The sequence below is a fragment of the Canis aureus genome, chromosome 32, assembly GCF_053574225.1.
Source record: "Canis aureus isolate CA01 chromosome 32, VMU_Caureus_v.1.0, whole genome shotgun sequence".
Lineage (NCBI taxonomy): Eukaryota > Metazoa > Chordata > Mammalia > Carnivora > Canidae > Canis > Canis aureus.
The window spans coordinates 25,619,748-25,636,615 of NC_135642.1; the positions used below are offsets into that span (position 1 = coordinate 25,619,748).

The 16,868-nt window shown below is 37.6% G+C and overlaps 1 protein-coding gene across 3 annotated transcripts in view; it reads right to left on the reverse strand.

Annotated features, from left to right (window-relative positions):
* The window catches only part of DNAAF4 (dynein axonemal assembly factor 4), a 95,270-nt gene extending 83,065 nt beyond the window's left edge, over positions 1-12,205 (reverse strand). For 2 of the 3 annotated variants that reach the window (XR_013370312.1, XM_077881180.1), the window contains exons 1-3: positions 12,002-12,202; positions 11,489-11,636; positions 7,690-7,823 (exon numbers count right to left, since the gene is read on the reverse strand). Coding sequence is in view for 2 of the 3 variants with exons in the window: in XM_077881180.1 (XP_077737306.1) it covers positions 7,690-7,823; positions 11,489-11,636; positions 12,002-12,124 (405 nt within the window). In the remaining variant the exon portion in view is untranslated. Of the gene's footprint in view, positions 1-7,689; positions 7,824-11,488; positions 11,637-12,001 lie in introns of all 3 variants that reach the window. The other variant, XM_077881181.1, reaches the window with a different exon arrangement.
* Between the last annotated feature and the right edge of the window lie 4,663 nt (positions 12,206-16,868).

Genomic DNA, 16,868 nt, shown 5'->3' on the forward strand with positions numbered 1-16,868 from the left:
ATTGAGGAGCAAATCAAAGCCACAATGAAATGACATCTCACACCTACTAAGATGGCTACTATCCAAAACAGATTATATGTTAGACCAAAAAGTATTTAAAATGTTAAGACTATTCATCATCTCAAGCATCTTTTCTGACCACAATGCCATAAAAGTAGAAATCAGCAATGAGGAAAATGAAAATTCACAAATATATGGAGATTAAACAACATTCTCCTGAACAACAAATGGGTCAGAGAAGAAAATAAAAGGGAAATCAAAACGTATATTGAAACAAATGAAAATGAAAACACAAAATACCAAAACTTATGTGATGAAGGAAAAACAATTTATAAAAGGGAACTTTATACTGATAAACCTCTACCTTAAGAAAAAAAAAAAAGGATCTCAAATAAATAACCTAACTTTATATGTTAAGGAACTAGAAAAAGTGGATTAAACCCAAAATTAGAAGAAGGAAAAAAATAATAAAAATCAAAGCTGAAATAAGTGAAGTAGGACAAGAATGACAACAGAAAAGATCAGTGAAACTAAGAGCTGCTTCTTTGAAAAGATAAATCAAATTGACAACTCTTAAGCTAGACTAAGGAAAGAGGAGACTCAAAAAGCAAAATCAGAAATAAAAGAGGAGACATCACAACTGATAACAGAGAAATACTAAGGATCAGAAGAAACCACCAAGAATATGATATAACAAATTAGAAAACCCAAAAGAAATGGATAAATTTGTAGAAATGTACAACCTACAAAAACTGAATGATGAAGAGAAAATTTAAACAGACCAATTATAAGTAGAGACTGAATCAGTCGTAAAAAACCTCCCAACAAAGAGAAGTCCAGAATGAGATGGCTTCACTGGTAAATTCCACCAAATATTTAAGAAAGAACTAATACATATCATTTTTTAAAAATCTTCCAACACTAAAGAGTGGGGAACACTCCCAGATTCATTTTATGAGGCCAGCACTACCTTGGTGCCAAAGTCAAATAAGGACACTACAAGAAAAAAATACAGTAGGCCAATATCCCTGATGAATATACATGTAAAAATTCTCAACAAAATATTTGCAAATTGTCAACAGTACATTGATTCAAAGGATTGGGGATCCCTGGGTGGCGCAGCGGTTTGGCGCCTGCCTTTGGCCCAGGGCACAATCCTGGAGACCCGGGATCAAATCCCACGTCGGGCTCCCGGTGCATGGAGCCTGCTTCTCCCTCTGCCTATGTCTCTGCCTCTCTCTCTCTCTCTCTCTCTGTGTGACTATCATAAATAAATAAAAATTAAAAAAAAAAAGAAAGGATTATACACCATGATCAAATGCGATTCATCCCCTGGATGTAGGCTGGTTCGAATATATGCAAATCAATCAATGTCATATACCAATCTAAAAAAATGAAGAGTTAAAATCATATGATCACTTCAATCAATATAGTAAAAGCACTTAACAAAATTCAACATCCTTCCATGATAAAAAAAAGACTCTCAACAAATTAGGTCTATATGGAACATATCTCAACATAATAATGGCCATATATGATAAACCCATAGCTAACATCATAATCAATGGTGAGAAGCTAAAAGCTTTTCTTCTATGATCAGGAACAAGACAAGAATACGCTCTCTCACCATCTCCACTCAACACAGTACTAAAGTCTAAGCTAGAACAATTCAGCATGAGAAGGAAATAAAAGTCATGCAGATTGAAAAGGAAGACATAAAAGCATCTGTGTTCGCAAGTGACATACATAGAAAACTCTAAAGACTCAAAAGGAAAAAAAAAAATCCTGTTAGGACTAATAAACAAATCCAGGGATCCCTGGGTGGCGCAGCGGTTTGGCGCCTGCCTTTGGCCCAGGGCACGATCCTGGAGACCCGGGATCGAATCCCACATTGGGCTCCCAGTGCATGGAGCCTGCTTCTCCCTCTGCCTGTGTCTCTGCCTCTCTCTCTCTCTCTCTGTGACTATCATAAATAAATAAAAATTAAAAAAAAAAAAAAACAAAAAAAACAAATCCAGTGAAGTTTCAGGACACAAAATCAATATAAAAAAAATCAGTTGCATTTCTACTAGTTTCTAATAATAACAAATATCTAATTCTGATAGTTTTTAATAACAAACTGTCAGAAAGAAAAATTAAGAAGAAAATCTGATTTACAATAGCATCAAAAAATAAAATACTTAGGAACAAATTTAACCAAAGAAATGAATGACCTGTACTCTAAAAACTATAAAACATTGCTGAAAGAAACTGAAGAAGACACAAATAAATGTAAAAATATTCCATGTTGATGGATTGGAAGAAGTAATATTGTTAAAATGTCCATACTACCCAAAGTGATCTACAGAGTCAATGCAACCCCTATCAAAATTCCAATGTCATTTTTCACAGAAATAGAAAAAAACAATCCTAAAATTTGTATGGAACCAAAAACAGATTGTAACTAGTTAAAGGAATCTTGAGCAAGAAGAACAAAGCTGGAGGTATCATATTTTCTGATTTCATACTGTATTACAAAGCTATAGTAATTAAAACAGTATGGTATTGCCATGAAAACAGAGACACAGATCAATGAAACATACTAGAGAGACCAGAAATAAACGTGTGCATGTGAGCCCAGAAATAAACCTGTGCAGTGAGCCCAGAAATAAACCTGTGCATGTATGATCAATTAATTTTTGACAAAAGCACCAAAAATGTACAATGATGAAAGGATAGTCTGTCTAATAAATGGTGCTAGAAAAAAATGGATATTCACATACAGAAGAATGAAACTGGATCCCTGCCTTACACTATGTACAAAAACTCAAAATGGATTAAAGACTTGAATGTAAGATCTGAAACCTAAAACTTCTATAAGAAAACATAGATGGTAAGTTCCTTGATATTCGTTTGGCAGTGATTTTTTAGTCTTGACACTAAAGGAAAGGCAACAAAAGAAAAAAGGTGAAACAACATCTTAAGAGCTTCTGCACAGCAAAGAAAACATCAACAAATGAAAAGATAATGTACGGAATGGGAAAAATATCTGCAAGCCACTAGCCAGTAAGGGGTTGATATGCAAAATATAGAAAAATTCATATAATTCAGTAGCAAGAAAATAAATATAAACATTTAAATGGATCAAGGATCTGTCTAGTCATATTCCAAAGAAGATATATAAATGACAAGTGTATATTTTCGAAAAAAAAACCCACTATCTCCAAGAAATGTCTATACTATCATACCATGTTCACTGTAGTATTATTCATGACAGCAAGATAGAGAAGCAAACTTTTTAAAAAAGATTTTATTTATTTATTTGAGAGAGGAGAGGGGCAGAGGAAGAGGGAGGGTATTACGCTGAGTGAAATATAAGTCAGTCAGAGAAAGACAGTTATCATATGGTTTCACTCATATGTGAGATATAAGAAACAGCATAGAGGATCATAGGGTAAGGGAAGGAAAACTGAATGTCATCAGAGAGGGAGAAAAACCATGAAAGACTCTTAACTATAGGAAACAAACTGAGGGTTGATGGAGGGGAGGTGGATTGGGGGATAGGGTAATTGGGTGATGGGCATTAAGGAGGGCACATGATGAGATGAGCACTGGGTGTTAGACAAAACTGATGAATTATTGAACATTACATTGGAAACTACTATATGTAGGCTAATTGAATTTAAATAAAAAATTTTAAAAAAATATATTTTTAGAAGATTTTATTTATTTGAGGGGGGAGGGACAGAGGGAGAGGGAGCCCAATTCAAGGCTCAATCCCAGGACCCCAAGATCACGGCCTGAGCAGAAGTCAGATGCTTAACTGACTGAGCCACCCAGGCATCTCTACAGAAACAATTTTAAGTGTTCATTGATGGGTGAATGGTTAAAGAAAGTGTGATAAATATGTATACACACACACATACAGTCATTATGTTCATTATGTATACATACACCTATATATACTATGTATATACTTTATATAATATATGCATGGTTTATATGAAATACTACATGGTATCACATGTAGAATTTTTTTTTTTAAAAAGATTTTATTCATTTATTCATGAGAGACACAGAGAGGGACTGAGAGAGGCAGAGACATAGGCAGAGGGAGAAGCAGGCTCCATGCAGGGAGCCCGACATGGATCATGCCCTGGGCTGAAAGCGGCGCCAAACCACTGAGCAACCCAGCTCCCCTAGAATTTCTTTTTTAAGTTGAACTCATAGAAACAAAGAACAGAATGGTGGTAGCCAGGGGCTAGGAGGCGGGGTAAAGGGGAAGAAGTTATAACAGGATACAAATTTTTAGCTAAAAGTGGTGAGATCTAATGTAAGGGTAATTATATGAAGTGACATATGTATTAATTAACTTAACTATGGGATTCCTTTAACAAAATATATGTATATCAAATGTTCACATTATACACTTTAAATATATTACAATTTATGCCAATTACACCTCAATATAACTAAAAAACAAAATACTTAAAATAAAAGCCACCATGGCAGCACTTTGAAGGAATAACAAACAACAAAGTGTATTTGGTCTGTAAAACTTCTCAATAAGAAATATCAAAGCTAATAAAGAAGAAAAGTAAAATTCAAAAGGAACAGTGATACAAAGACTGGGTATACTAACAGCATAATTAAGTGTCTTATGATGCTAATAACTGTTAATAACAAACAAGGTAAGAGAATGAAGATTTCACATATAAAGAGTAGATCAAAAAAATTAGAACAGGAGATGCCGGGGATCCCGGGGTGGCTCAGCGGTTCAGCATCTGCCTTCAGCCCAGGGCGTGATCCTGGAGACCTGGGATAGAGTCCGATGTCAGGCTCTCTGCATGGAGCCTGTTTCTCCCTCTCCCTGTGTCTCTGCCTCTCTCTGTGTATCTCATGAATAAATAACTAAAATATTTTTTTAAAAAAAGAACAGGAGATACCAAAAGCACAGAGTCCTAAGAATGGTTTATAGGGAAAATGCTAAATGTGTAAAACCAAGAATCAGGATTGTGAGAGAATCAATAGGGTCAACAAGGTGCTGAGGTACACTGAAAGGGAAGAAGACACAGAAAAAAAAAGGAGGCCTGGGAGACACAAAAAATGCTAGCAATATGACCGTTACTATTAAAAAATAGAATAAAAAAGAGCCAAGCAGTTCCTTGTGGTGTTTTTGTACATTGTACACATTTCCAATAAACAGGGCATCTGGGTCACTGATAACATTTTAAGGCCCTATAGTAAAACCCAGACAATTACAGAAAGCAATTCATACCTCATCTGCATGAGTAGGCAAAGTTGTTTCATACTTTGAGATTTCTGATTTCAACTTCAGGAAAATGACAGTAGAAGAAAGCACTTCAAATTCAATTTACCTAGATTAAAAGCTTAGAGGGCAAAAGTGAAGTAGTACTTCCCCTGAAGAAGAAAACAAAAAGAAAACTCAGAAGAGGGCAATCTCTAAAACAGGAAAGAAGAGAAAAAGCAGGCCATAGCAGTCAAAATTGTCAGACAAAGAGAGCCTGCTTCAGATGATTAGCCTGGCATCAGTATTTCAAACTTTCATTAATCACTTCAAAACCCATACCTTCATCTCAATCTTTCCCTCTTGCTTCCTTCATCCTGAAAACAAAGGCTTCTTTTAACTATGTGTCCTTAAGAATTTTCCAAATCCTGTTATTCATTATTCCTGCCCTCTAGTGTCCAAAGATAAAATATCCCACTCTTAGCTAAGACTAATTTTTTTCAGCTGTTCCAACCTTCATCCCACCCTGTTCCATCACCATCAATCCCCTCCCTTGGTTGTACTATCAACTTCTCCCTCTTTACTAGCTTCCTTCAATATATAAATACACTCAGGTTCTTTCCATCTTACAATACAAAAGCTCTGCCTCCACCCTGGCAACCACTTCATGCTCATTAGCCAGAATGAGCTTTTGCAACATACAAACCCAATTAATTTGATAGTCTTGCTGAAAAATCCCTAGGGAGTTCCTATTACCTTCAGAAAAATTTTCAAAATATTAAGATTTTATTCTGACCAACAAATCTTGCCTCATTGGGCCATGTTCTGTCATGGATTTATCCAAGCTGTCTGTAATTTTTCCATTTATTCCTCAGATACCTGTGACTCATTCTCCAATACTCAGCATAAACAACACTGCCTCGTATTTCCTGCCTATACTCTCAGACTGAGATACCAGTCTTTTGTCAGTGTTCTCTTTTTATCCTCCCATGACTTCTCATGCATCCTATGATGTAATCTCTTTTTTCTTGTCCGTCATCTTCTGTATATCACGAGTAAACTGAAAGTGAAGACTTGTTCAACTCACAGCAACACCTTTCACAGTATTCAATAAATGACTCTAAAATGAACGAATGATAGATCAGCACAAAGATACCAAAAAGCTGATGCTATAAACCAAGTGGTAAGCAACAAAGACTTCAAGATTCACTTGAATATGTGTTGCAATGTGTCCAAATTTTAGTATCATTTTACAACATCTAAAGCAATTGTTTTGTGGGGCTTACAAGGGAGCCTGTCTTCCACTGGGCCTTGTTATATGCAGACGTGGATCATCTCACTATCAACCTAAGGATGAGCAGACACAAAGAAAAGGCAGTGCTAAAGGATGATGTAGAGACATGGAATCAGAGCCTTGTTTTAACTATATCTGATCACTGCTTTATCTCTGAACTTTTCCCGCTGGATGAGTCAAGTCCTCTTTATTACTTAAACCCTAATCTTTTAAATTCAAATTAATCGAATAAAGTTAATTGCAAAATGAACACTGAGCTCTTGAGGAAATGTCAGTTATAGATTCTTTAATCATTTCAATATGTCAAAATGAGAATATGAGATAAGAAATTACTTGTAAAAATTAATCAGAATAGGTAAATCTATAAAGAAAAAAAGTGGGATTAATGGTTGCCTGGGGCTGGAGTGAATGGGAGAAATGGAGTGACTCTTAAATGGCACATGGTTTCTTTTGGGCGTGATGAAAATATCCCCCAATGTTGTAATGGACGCACATCTCTAAATACTATAAACTAATGAATTGTAAACTTTACATAAGGTGAATTTCTTGGTAAGTGAATTATCCTCAAAAAATATATTGCTGATTAAAGCTTTAACTTGAGGTGGCTCAGCTGGTTAAGTGGCCAACTCCTGATTCTGGCTCAAGATGTGAGATCAAGCCCCACATTAGGCTCCAAGCTCAGCGGGGAGTAAGAGTCTGCTTGTGATTCTCTCCTGCTTCTGCCCCTCCCCTTGCTTGTCTGCTCTCTCTCTCTCTAAAATAAATAAATAAATCTTTCTTTTAAAAAGCTTTAACTTGGAAGCCTCAACAATTAGAAAGACATTAATATCAATATTTAGTGTTTAGCTAGGATCTTGTTTTAAATAATGTCTATTATTACAAAATTTAAAAAGAAGTAAAACACTTTTACCATAGAAAATTATAATATTTTTACTCCCTTGGAAACAGAACATTCTCCCTAAAACAATCTATTGTTCAACCTTTATACTCTTCATTTTCATCAGATTTTCACACATGTAAGTAGTAGATAGCCTCTCTAACACAGTAAGTCCTATAACCAAAGTCTGAATGAAGAGGTGAAGAAGTACAGTGGTTGGAATAAATTATCCTTACACAGTTTACTATTATCTCTTTAATTAGAGAACTTTCCTATCAATCTGCTATTTACCTTCATCATAACATTTAGTGCATATTTTTGATCTTCTCGTCTTGCTGTAGCTTTTGCTTCTGTAGCTTCTTTTGCTCTTTTTTGTGCTTGTAAAATAGATTTCTCCCTTATTCTTTGCATCATCTCTTTGTCAACTAAAATAAGAAATATCACTAAGTTAGGATTTTGATGAATGTTTGACTTACAAGAAGACTGCTTAACATACTGATGCAGGATGAGACTGCGTGTGTGTGGGGGGGGTACCCAACTTCACATGGAGAAATGAAAACCTTTCTCAATATTAAACTGGCCAAGAAGCTAACATTAAAAAGTAAGCAAGCAATTATAACAGCAATTAATTACTACAGAGGGAGAGAATGAGAGAGAAAGAGAGAAAACATGAATGAGAAAAAGTGGGAACAAGAGAGAGGATGAATAAGGGATGATTAGGACAGGGTGAGGGCCATAGAAGGGAGAGAGCAAGTAGTGAAATGAGAGGGGGAAGCAGTAAAGAGAGGGAGAGGGGACAGTATGGAGGGAAAGAGTCTATATTTATCCTTCTCCTTCTCTGTCAAGCAACCAGAGCTATTTGCTTATAAACTGAATCATAATAAGTCATCACTATGAAGTCTCCTAGAAGAGATGAGGTTTTTTTTGTGATCTACAATATCACATAAATATATATACTTCTTCATTAATGCATTAAATAATATATAGCAACAAGTGTAATAAATACTATAATATCAAAGTAGTGAGTACAAAAGATAAATGTACTTGTGATATAAATGTACTTGTGATATTTGTTGGTAACTGTTGTTGAGAATGCTAAATTTCAGTTAGCAGTTAAAAAGTATGGATTTTTAATTTTCAAAGAAATTGTCTTAAAAAGAAAAAAAAGCATGGAATTTTTACTCATTCAAAAATCTTGGCTAGGACTTAAGACTGGAATTAAGTCTGAAGCCTTTCCCAGCCCTCATCCTGTTTAATAATAAACTAGCAGACAATTGGACCAGCTTCAGGGGCAAAGATAACTAAAAGAACCTACTTTCACATCTAAAAGAAATGAAAAGTATATCAAGAAAAATTTTCAGGAAAAAAAATAAGCAAATATGTTTTGAAAAATGAGGACGGGGATCCCTGGGTGGCGCAGCGGTTTAGCGCCTGCCTTTGGCCCAGGGCGCAATTCTGGAGACCCAGGATCGAATCCCACGTCGGGCTCCCGGTGCATGGAGCCTGCTTCTCTCTCTGCCTGTGTCTCTGCCTCTCTCTCTCACTGTGTGCCTATCATAAATAAATAATAAAAAAAAAAAATGAGGACGGCTAGGTATATAGACTAGAGTTCCACATACTGTACATGAAAAATAATATTGTTAAATAATTTCACTGAATTGCATGTGTAACTGAGTTTGATTTCTAAAGGAATCTCAAGCCTGGTTTTTGAAGTAAAATCAATGTTCAATACTTATTACATAAGCTGGTTTTAAGGCTGTTTTAGTCTAAATCAGAGGTTGGCAAACTACAGCCAAATATAACCTGCTGCCTGTTTTCCTCAAGCACACAAGCTAAGAATAATTTTTACATTTTTAAATAGTTGAAAAATCAAAATAATATCTTGTGACATATAAAAATTAGATAAAATTCAAATTTTGGTATCAATAAATATGTATTGTTTATTGGCTACTTTTGTGCTACCATAGCAGAACTAAGTAATTATGACCATGTGCCTCATAATATTCAAAATACTATCTGGTACAGAAAAAAATTGTTAAACCTTGGTTTAAGTGGTCAAAATTTGGAATGGATGATCATATTACCATGAGAGAAGAATCAAGCAGGTATGCATCGAAAGCAGATGTATAAACCAGAGAGGGAGATCATGATTAAGAACAAAAATACCATTCCCACTCCTGGAAAAGATGGCCAAAGAGGTTAAGAAGGAAATTTGACATAGAAGAAACTGTCATGTAAGGAAAAGTAACAGGTTCTCTGATATGATTTTTTTTTTTTTTATATCCTAAAATGTTGGCAGACTAAATGTTTCCTGGAGACAGATACGCACATAGATACACACACACACACACACATTTAAGTCAGTGGTTCTCAAGCCTGGTCAGTCATCAGAATCACCTGGGGTCCCACCACTCCCAATCTGTTTATCTTAAGCCATTATAGTAGATGATGGTTCTGGACCCGTCTTACTTTAAAATTTAAGTTTATCAATAAGAGTTGAAATAAATTAAAGTGTTTACATTTAAATCTTAGGTAAAAAGTCAGAACACCCTGGGTAAGTTTCATGACATAGTCCTAGTCCCCATTTCAGACTTACTGAATCACAAAGGAAGGAGTGAGTAGGACAGCAAGAATTTGGTTTTGAAAAACTCTTAAGTTTGTCTGGAACTGATTAAAGAGCTAAAGTAGTCTGGCTATGGTAATCTACCTTAACCAGTACTTCCTGAGCTGAATACTAGACTTGAAATATTTAATTTATTTATTCATGAGAACAGAGAGATAGAGAGAGATAGAGAGAGGCAGAGACACAGACTGAGGGAGAAGCAGGCTCCATGCCTGATGTGGGACTCCATCCTAAGTCTCCAGGATCAGGTCCTGGGCTGAAAATGGCGCTAAATCACTTTTTCATTTTAGAGAAAAATTCTACCTGGTCTTGGGGATTCCAAAATTAAATTCCACTGCAAGATATCACGAAATAATTAATATAAAGAATGACTGACTGCAGGGTGCCTAGCTAGCTCAATCAGAAGAGTATGTGACTCTTGATCTCGGTGTCATGAGTTCAAGACCCATGTTGGGTGTAGAGATTACTTAAAAACAAAAAGAATGACTGCAATCTTCCCATTCTCAGTAGTTCCTACTCAAGACTCAATGCCAGAGGCCTAAGAGAAATTTTAGGCCATAGGTATAAATCCCTAGAATATATGACAACTAGAACAGGGAGAAGAAAATAGAGGTAAAGCAATAGAGGGCAATTACTGACCCACAGAGCCAATAGAGTACTTATTAAGAGTACAGAGTACAGGGATCTCAGCTTTGCACATCCCTGGAAAGCTTTGCCCACTCACAGAAACTGACTCGATTGGTCTAGGGTAAGTTTCAGACCTGTCTTATTTAAAAGTTATGGGGATCCCTGGGTGGCTCAGCGGTTTGGCGCCTGCCTTCAGGCCCAGGGCATGATCCTGGGGTCCCGGTATCAAGTCCTGCATCAGGTTCCCTGCATGGAGCCTGCTTCTCCCTCTGCCTGTATCTCTCTCTATCTCTCATGAATAAATAAATAAAATTTTAAAATAAAATAAAATAAAAATAAAAGTTATGTAGGTGATTCATATATGTAGCCAGGTTTAAGAACCACTGCTCTAGAGTCAAACCGCTAAAGCTCCGGTTCCAGTCTGCCCCTTAGTAGTTGTGTGACCTGTGCCAATTATTCAACCCTTCTGTGCCTCAGTAGCCTTGCCTTAAAAAAAAAAAAAAAAACAATGGGGTAGTGGGGGGTAATCCAAGTAATAGGTTGTTCTGAGGATTACCTAATACAAAATAAGTGCTCAATAAAGACCATACCTAGAGGCTTTATCCTCTGAAGATACAAGGCCACATGTTTGAGAAGTATTATAAATGTGCTCTAACTTTTGAATTATTCAATCTTTAAGTTATTTAAGTGGTAGCTGAAGCACTATGTTATTTAAATCATGCTCACATTCCTATTTTTTCTTCTAGAAGAGAAACAATTGTTTTGGAAAAAAATTTTAAGGTATAAAATATAAAAAGCACAACCAGATGAACATCTTTTAATAAAAAAAAAAAAACTTACCACCTGACACAGAAAGGGTCTCCCACATGGCCGCTTCTTTTTTATATAAGGTGAATACAATAGTGTCATTCCCAATCTTGGCTTTGCTGTTTTCATCGTCTATGGGCGCGTAGAGAAACACTTCAAATAAAAATGGAGAAAAGTTGACCTATTCAGAAAAGGGTAAACAGAGGTTAATTTAGTCACACAAAATAGAGACACGGGCTTAAAAAAAAAAATGATAGAGGCCAAAATCATTTTTTTTTTAATGCCTGTTATAAATTTACTCGAGGTCGCGAAAGATACAAGGCATATGAGGAAATTGTGGATAAAATAATCTCTGGTCTGATGATATCTGTCTATGGATGAGGTATCACCTTATGGGATTCAGTTAAAAAAAAAAAAAAAAAAGAACTAAATTTTAGGACGCTTATCTATCTGCAAGGCCGCGCCTGTGCCGAGGCAAGCACACAGCAGCGCTCAGAGGCTGCGGACCACGAGCCCGGGACGCGGCGGGCCAACTGCAGCTCCTACCTTCAGATAGTTTTCCGTGCAGAACACGTCCGCGTCCCTGACGCAGACGCCTCGCAGAGGCACGGAGATGAACACCGCAGTCTTCGTCTGCTGCCAGTTGTAATCGCTAACGAGCAGCGGCATCCCGGGCGGTGGCTGTCCCAGAGGATGCGGATGGGTAGGGCTGGCACCTGCTCGGTTGCCAGGGAAGCCGGGGTTACCACGCGCCAGCTCTTCCGGGTCAGGCCGCGGCGCCCGGCCTTCCCAGCGTGCCCCGGGCGCGCCCCCGCAGCCCCCTCGCGAGCTCGCCTCGTGCCGGCCCGGGCCACCTGCGCCGGCCTAGAGGACTTCTTCGGCCCTTGTCGCTTCCCCTGGCCTGAGTGAATCACCCAAGAAATAGGGCTTCGTTTTAAGAAAGGAGGCTTGCGTCTGAGAATGCGAAAAAAAAAAGAAAAAGAAAAAGAGAGGGAAGGGAAAGGAAAGGAAGAAGGAAAAAAGAAGGAAGGAAGGAGGGAGGGAAGGAGGGAGGGAGGGAAGGAGGGTAGGAAGGAAGTTAGTTATGGTAAAGAAAGTATAAAAGAGACACCTGGGTGGCTCAGCGGTGGAGGTTGAGCACCTGCCTTGGGCTCAGGGCATGATCCCGGGTCAGGGAATCGAGTCCTGCATCAGCCCCCGTGTGAGGAGCCTGCTTCTCCCTCTGCCTATGTCTCTGCCTCTCATGAATGAATGAATGAATGAATGAATGAATGAATGAATAAATAAATAAATGAAATCTTTAAAAAAAAAAAAAAAGGGAGGGAGGGAGGGAGGAAGGAAAAGAGTGCAAAGTCCCCAGGCCAAAGCAGCCCTGACTTTTGTTCTGATGGAGGCTGTCAGAACATCATTTGGTGTTCCTGTTTTGGAGATTTCCTGACCATACAGATGTCAAGTCCTGGGAGCTCGGCCTTAACTATTGTAGTGCTCCAAATCTTGTCAACTGTAAGGCTACAAAAAAAAAAAAAAAAAACAGAGGTAGGGTTCACTACATGGTTTAAGACCTGAGAAGAAATGGCCCTGACTCACGTGACAAATGCTTGGCTGCAACTCAGCTGTAGGATAGTTTGGATTTACAGGGATACATTTTACATTTGCTTAAGACTTAGAACTTTAGCTCTGGAAGTAAACTTGTAGGTGATGTAGTTCATCCCGCATGTTTGAGGAACTGGAGACCCACACACTTAACCCCATTGCCACTTAGATTAGTGGCAGAATTGTGATTAAAATCCTGATCTCTTAACTCCGATGATAGTTCTCCAGGTTGCTTCCTCTAGATTCAGTTTATAAGTTACAGGAATTACATGTTCAAAATTCCTGGCTGGCCTCATTCCATTGGGTGTCTGACTCTTGGTTTCCATTGGGGCTCTGATCTCAGAGCCAGAGAGCAGAGGCATGGGCTGCAGGCTCTGGAAAGAGTCTATCAGATTCTCTGCCTCCCCCTCTCTCCCTGCTTACTCTCTCTTACTCTCTCTAAAATAAATTAAATCTCTTTTAAAAAAAAAAAAAAGGCGAGCAAAAAAGGACAGTGAATTTACATGAAATTTAAGCACCAATGAACCACTTGCTTCCTATGGATTTTAAACTTTTTACTTTTGCCAGCCATTAAACCAAATTTCAAGCTTCTTGAAAATATCTTAGAGGACAGTTTAGGAGCAGGAGACTTGGGAAGAAAAAAAAATATCATCTTTTCCCCCAAACAGGCCACTCTTGTGTGTCTTATCCAATTTTGTCAAGGGTTCATCATCTCAAGGTTCTATAACTTTGAATACTGGGAGCCATTCTTAGGCTTCTTTTCACTTGTCCTCACTTTTGGCATTTTCTCCCCTTTGGTTCTATTCTTACTTCTACCATTTTGTTTCAGACTTTCCTGTGTCTTGAAAAGATTTATGCATTTCTTTCATATAAAATTTTAAATATTAGATTCTCTGACTATATAAAGACACAGGTAAAAGTATAAAAGGCGTCCCTTTTATATTTTCTTTACCGTATGGAAGATAATGAAAGGGATACTTTGTGTGGTTTGGGCCTTGAAAAAAATTGTTAGCAATCACTTTGTTAAGCATATACACACCTCTGCATTTAAGTTTTTCTCTGGACTACCATAGTCTTACTAAATTTTCTACCCTCTGAATGAATGATCTTTTTAAAATATTGATAAGTTTTATTACTGAATCATTACATCAACTAATACCAACTTAAAACATTAATTTGTATACATTGGTTTATGATTTACATATTTAAACAGTGTTTCACAGCCTTGAAACCTTCAATCTTAAAGTCTTAAACTATTTCTTATTACATTTTTAAAATGAATAAGATCTAATTTAACCCATGTTTAGGTGGAAGTTTGGTATATGGCAGAGGTGGCTCTGCATGTGATAGGGAAAAAGCACAGAAAGGAATGACATTGAATGCACTGTTGCTATGAGAAATAGTTACCAAGAAAAAGTGGGATTAGATTTCTACATGCATATGGTGTCATACACAAAAATGAATTTCAGATGAACTAAACACAAAAGTTTGGCTATTAGAAATACATACCCAGCAACAAGGAATGTGAAGATATTTTACATATAAACCCTTCAGCCAAATACTACAGGCACATATGTACTTGAACAAGTTGAGTTCAGTACTCACTGAGCAAGGTAGAATACATACCACTGAGTGTCTCAGTAAGAGGATGTTAGAATTTAAGGAAAGGTCGGAGGGAAGAAGGATTCCCTCTAGATTGGGTTCTTTCAGAAAGAAAGGGTAATTCTATGATTACTTAAAGATGTGGCTCTTCATAGCAGTTTCCAAGCAAAAACCTGAAAACAAGCCAAATGTCTATCAATAGTTATATTTACACAACAGAATATCATAGAACAGTGAAAATGAATTAATTATGGTTATACACTGGATGGATGAGTGAGAAGAGTAAGTAATCTATCTGTTAAGAATTCTTACTTATGGGACACCTGGGTGGCTCAGCAGTTGAGCATCTGCCTTCAGCTCAGGGCCTGATCCCGGAGTCCCAGGATCAAGTCCCGCATCAGGCTTCCTGCATGGAGCCTGCTTCTCCCTCTGCCTGTGTCTCTGCCTCTCTCTCTCTCTCTCTCGTCTCTCATAAATAAATAAATAAAATCTTTTAAAAAAAATTTCTTAAAAAAAAATAAAAATAAAAATAAAAAAGGGATCCCTGGGTGGCGCAGCGGTTTGGCGCCTGCCTTTGGCCTGGGGCGCGATCCTGGAGACCCGGAATCGAATCCCACATCGGGCTCCCGGTGCATGGAGCCTGCTTCTCCCTCTGCCTATGTCTCTGCCTCTCTCTCTCTCTCTGTGACTATCATAAATTAAAAAAATAAAAAAAAAGAATTCTTACCTATGTGGTAAAACAATAAAAAAAAAAAAGTAGGGCACAAGAAAGGACAGTGGTTAACTCCTAGGTGAAGGCTGTGCCAGTGGGACCCTTTGTGGGCTGATGTACACATAGACACATGAATTAAGACAGAGGTTCTCAGAGTGTGGTCCCCTGACCATAATATCAGCATTATCTGGGGACTTGCTAGAAGTGCAAATTCCCAGACCCTATTCCAGGTCTACTGAACCAGAAATCTGGAAGTGGGACGCAGCAATCTGTGTTTTTCCATGCCCACCAGGTAATTCTGACCCACTACCAAAGTTAGAACCACTAGGTTAAGGGCTAGGATTTATTGGTGAAAAAGAAAGCTTGCTTACAAAGCTAAGGAAAAAACACAGGCTCCGGTCATCTGCCATTATCTCAAGGAGAAGTATATTGGGGCCAGAGCACTTTGTTGGATCTTGTGTGAGCTTACATTATAGGAGAGAAATTCCATCCCTTCATTGCTCTCCCTTCTTATAGGGCAAACATGAAAAGAATCTTGCCAGTAAGGTAATCACTGGGACACCAGGCAGTCTTGGTTTAGGTGCAACTATTTATAAGATTTATCCAAGATGGACACATAGGTGGCTCAGTCAGTTAGGCGTCCAGCTCTTGATTTCCACTTGGGTTATCATCTCATAGTTGTGGGATTGAGCCCTAGCTCAGGCTCCATGGTCAATGGGGAGATTAGGATTCTCTCTCTCCCTCTCTCCCTTGCCCCTCCCCCTGCGGGCTCTCTTTCTCTCTAAAATAAAATAAATCTTAAAAAAAAAAAAAAAAGGCTTGTCCAAGAAAGTCAGCTACTCAGTATCTGCACACTTTGAGTCACATGGAAAGTTTAGTTGTAAGATAGTACCATGGCCAGTTGAGTTCAGATGCAGTCCCTCCCACTGGAAGACCAGAGGTCCAGGTCCTTTTGGCTGGTTTCCTAAGAAAACCCAGGGAAAACACCCAAAATCATTTTCATTTGATTCCATTAATTACATCAAAGCAAGCCGTCAGAGCACCAAAGAAATTGCCAAGTTATATTTCTCTCTCTGTAATTTTGGGTGATGGATATGTACTATTTGTATTAAAGTAAAAATTTAAAAACTAGCTCTATGGTAGAGGAAGGTCTCTATTTTCTTCCTACATACTGTGAAGTTCTTAGGGAGTGAAAATGTACATTATGAAGCAACAATTAAATCTGATTTGTTATTCTTAACCTAAAATTAAGTAACTATAATTTTGTTTATTTTTGATGTTCAAATTGTCATATTGGCAATTGGAAAGGGTTGATTAGGACTTTTAATGCCATTCTAGAATTTTAAAAGCCCTTTAAAGATCCTCTATTCTTAAAACACGATGATTTAGACTCACTTTGAAATTTTTTCCTCTAGGAAATGGAATCAGTCATTCTCCAAGAAATGAACCTTAGTTCATTTTAATGGCGAATAGCATTTCAGACCAAAATCTAGGCACTAGATTTTA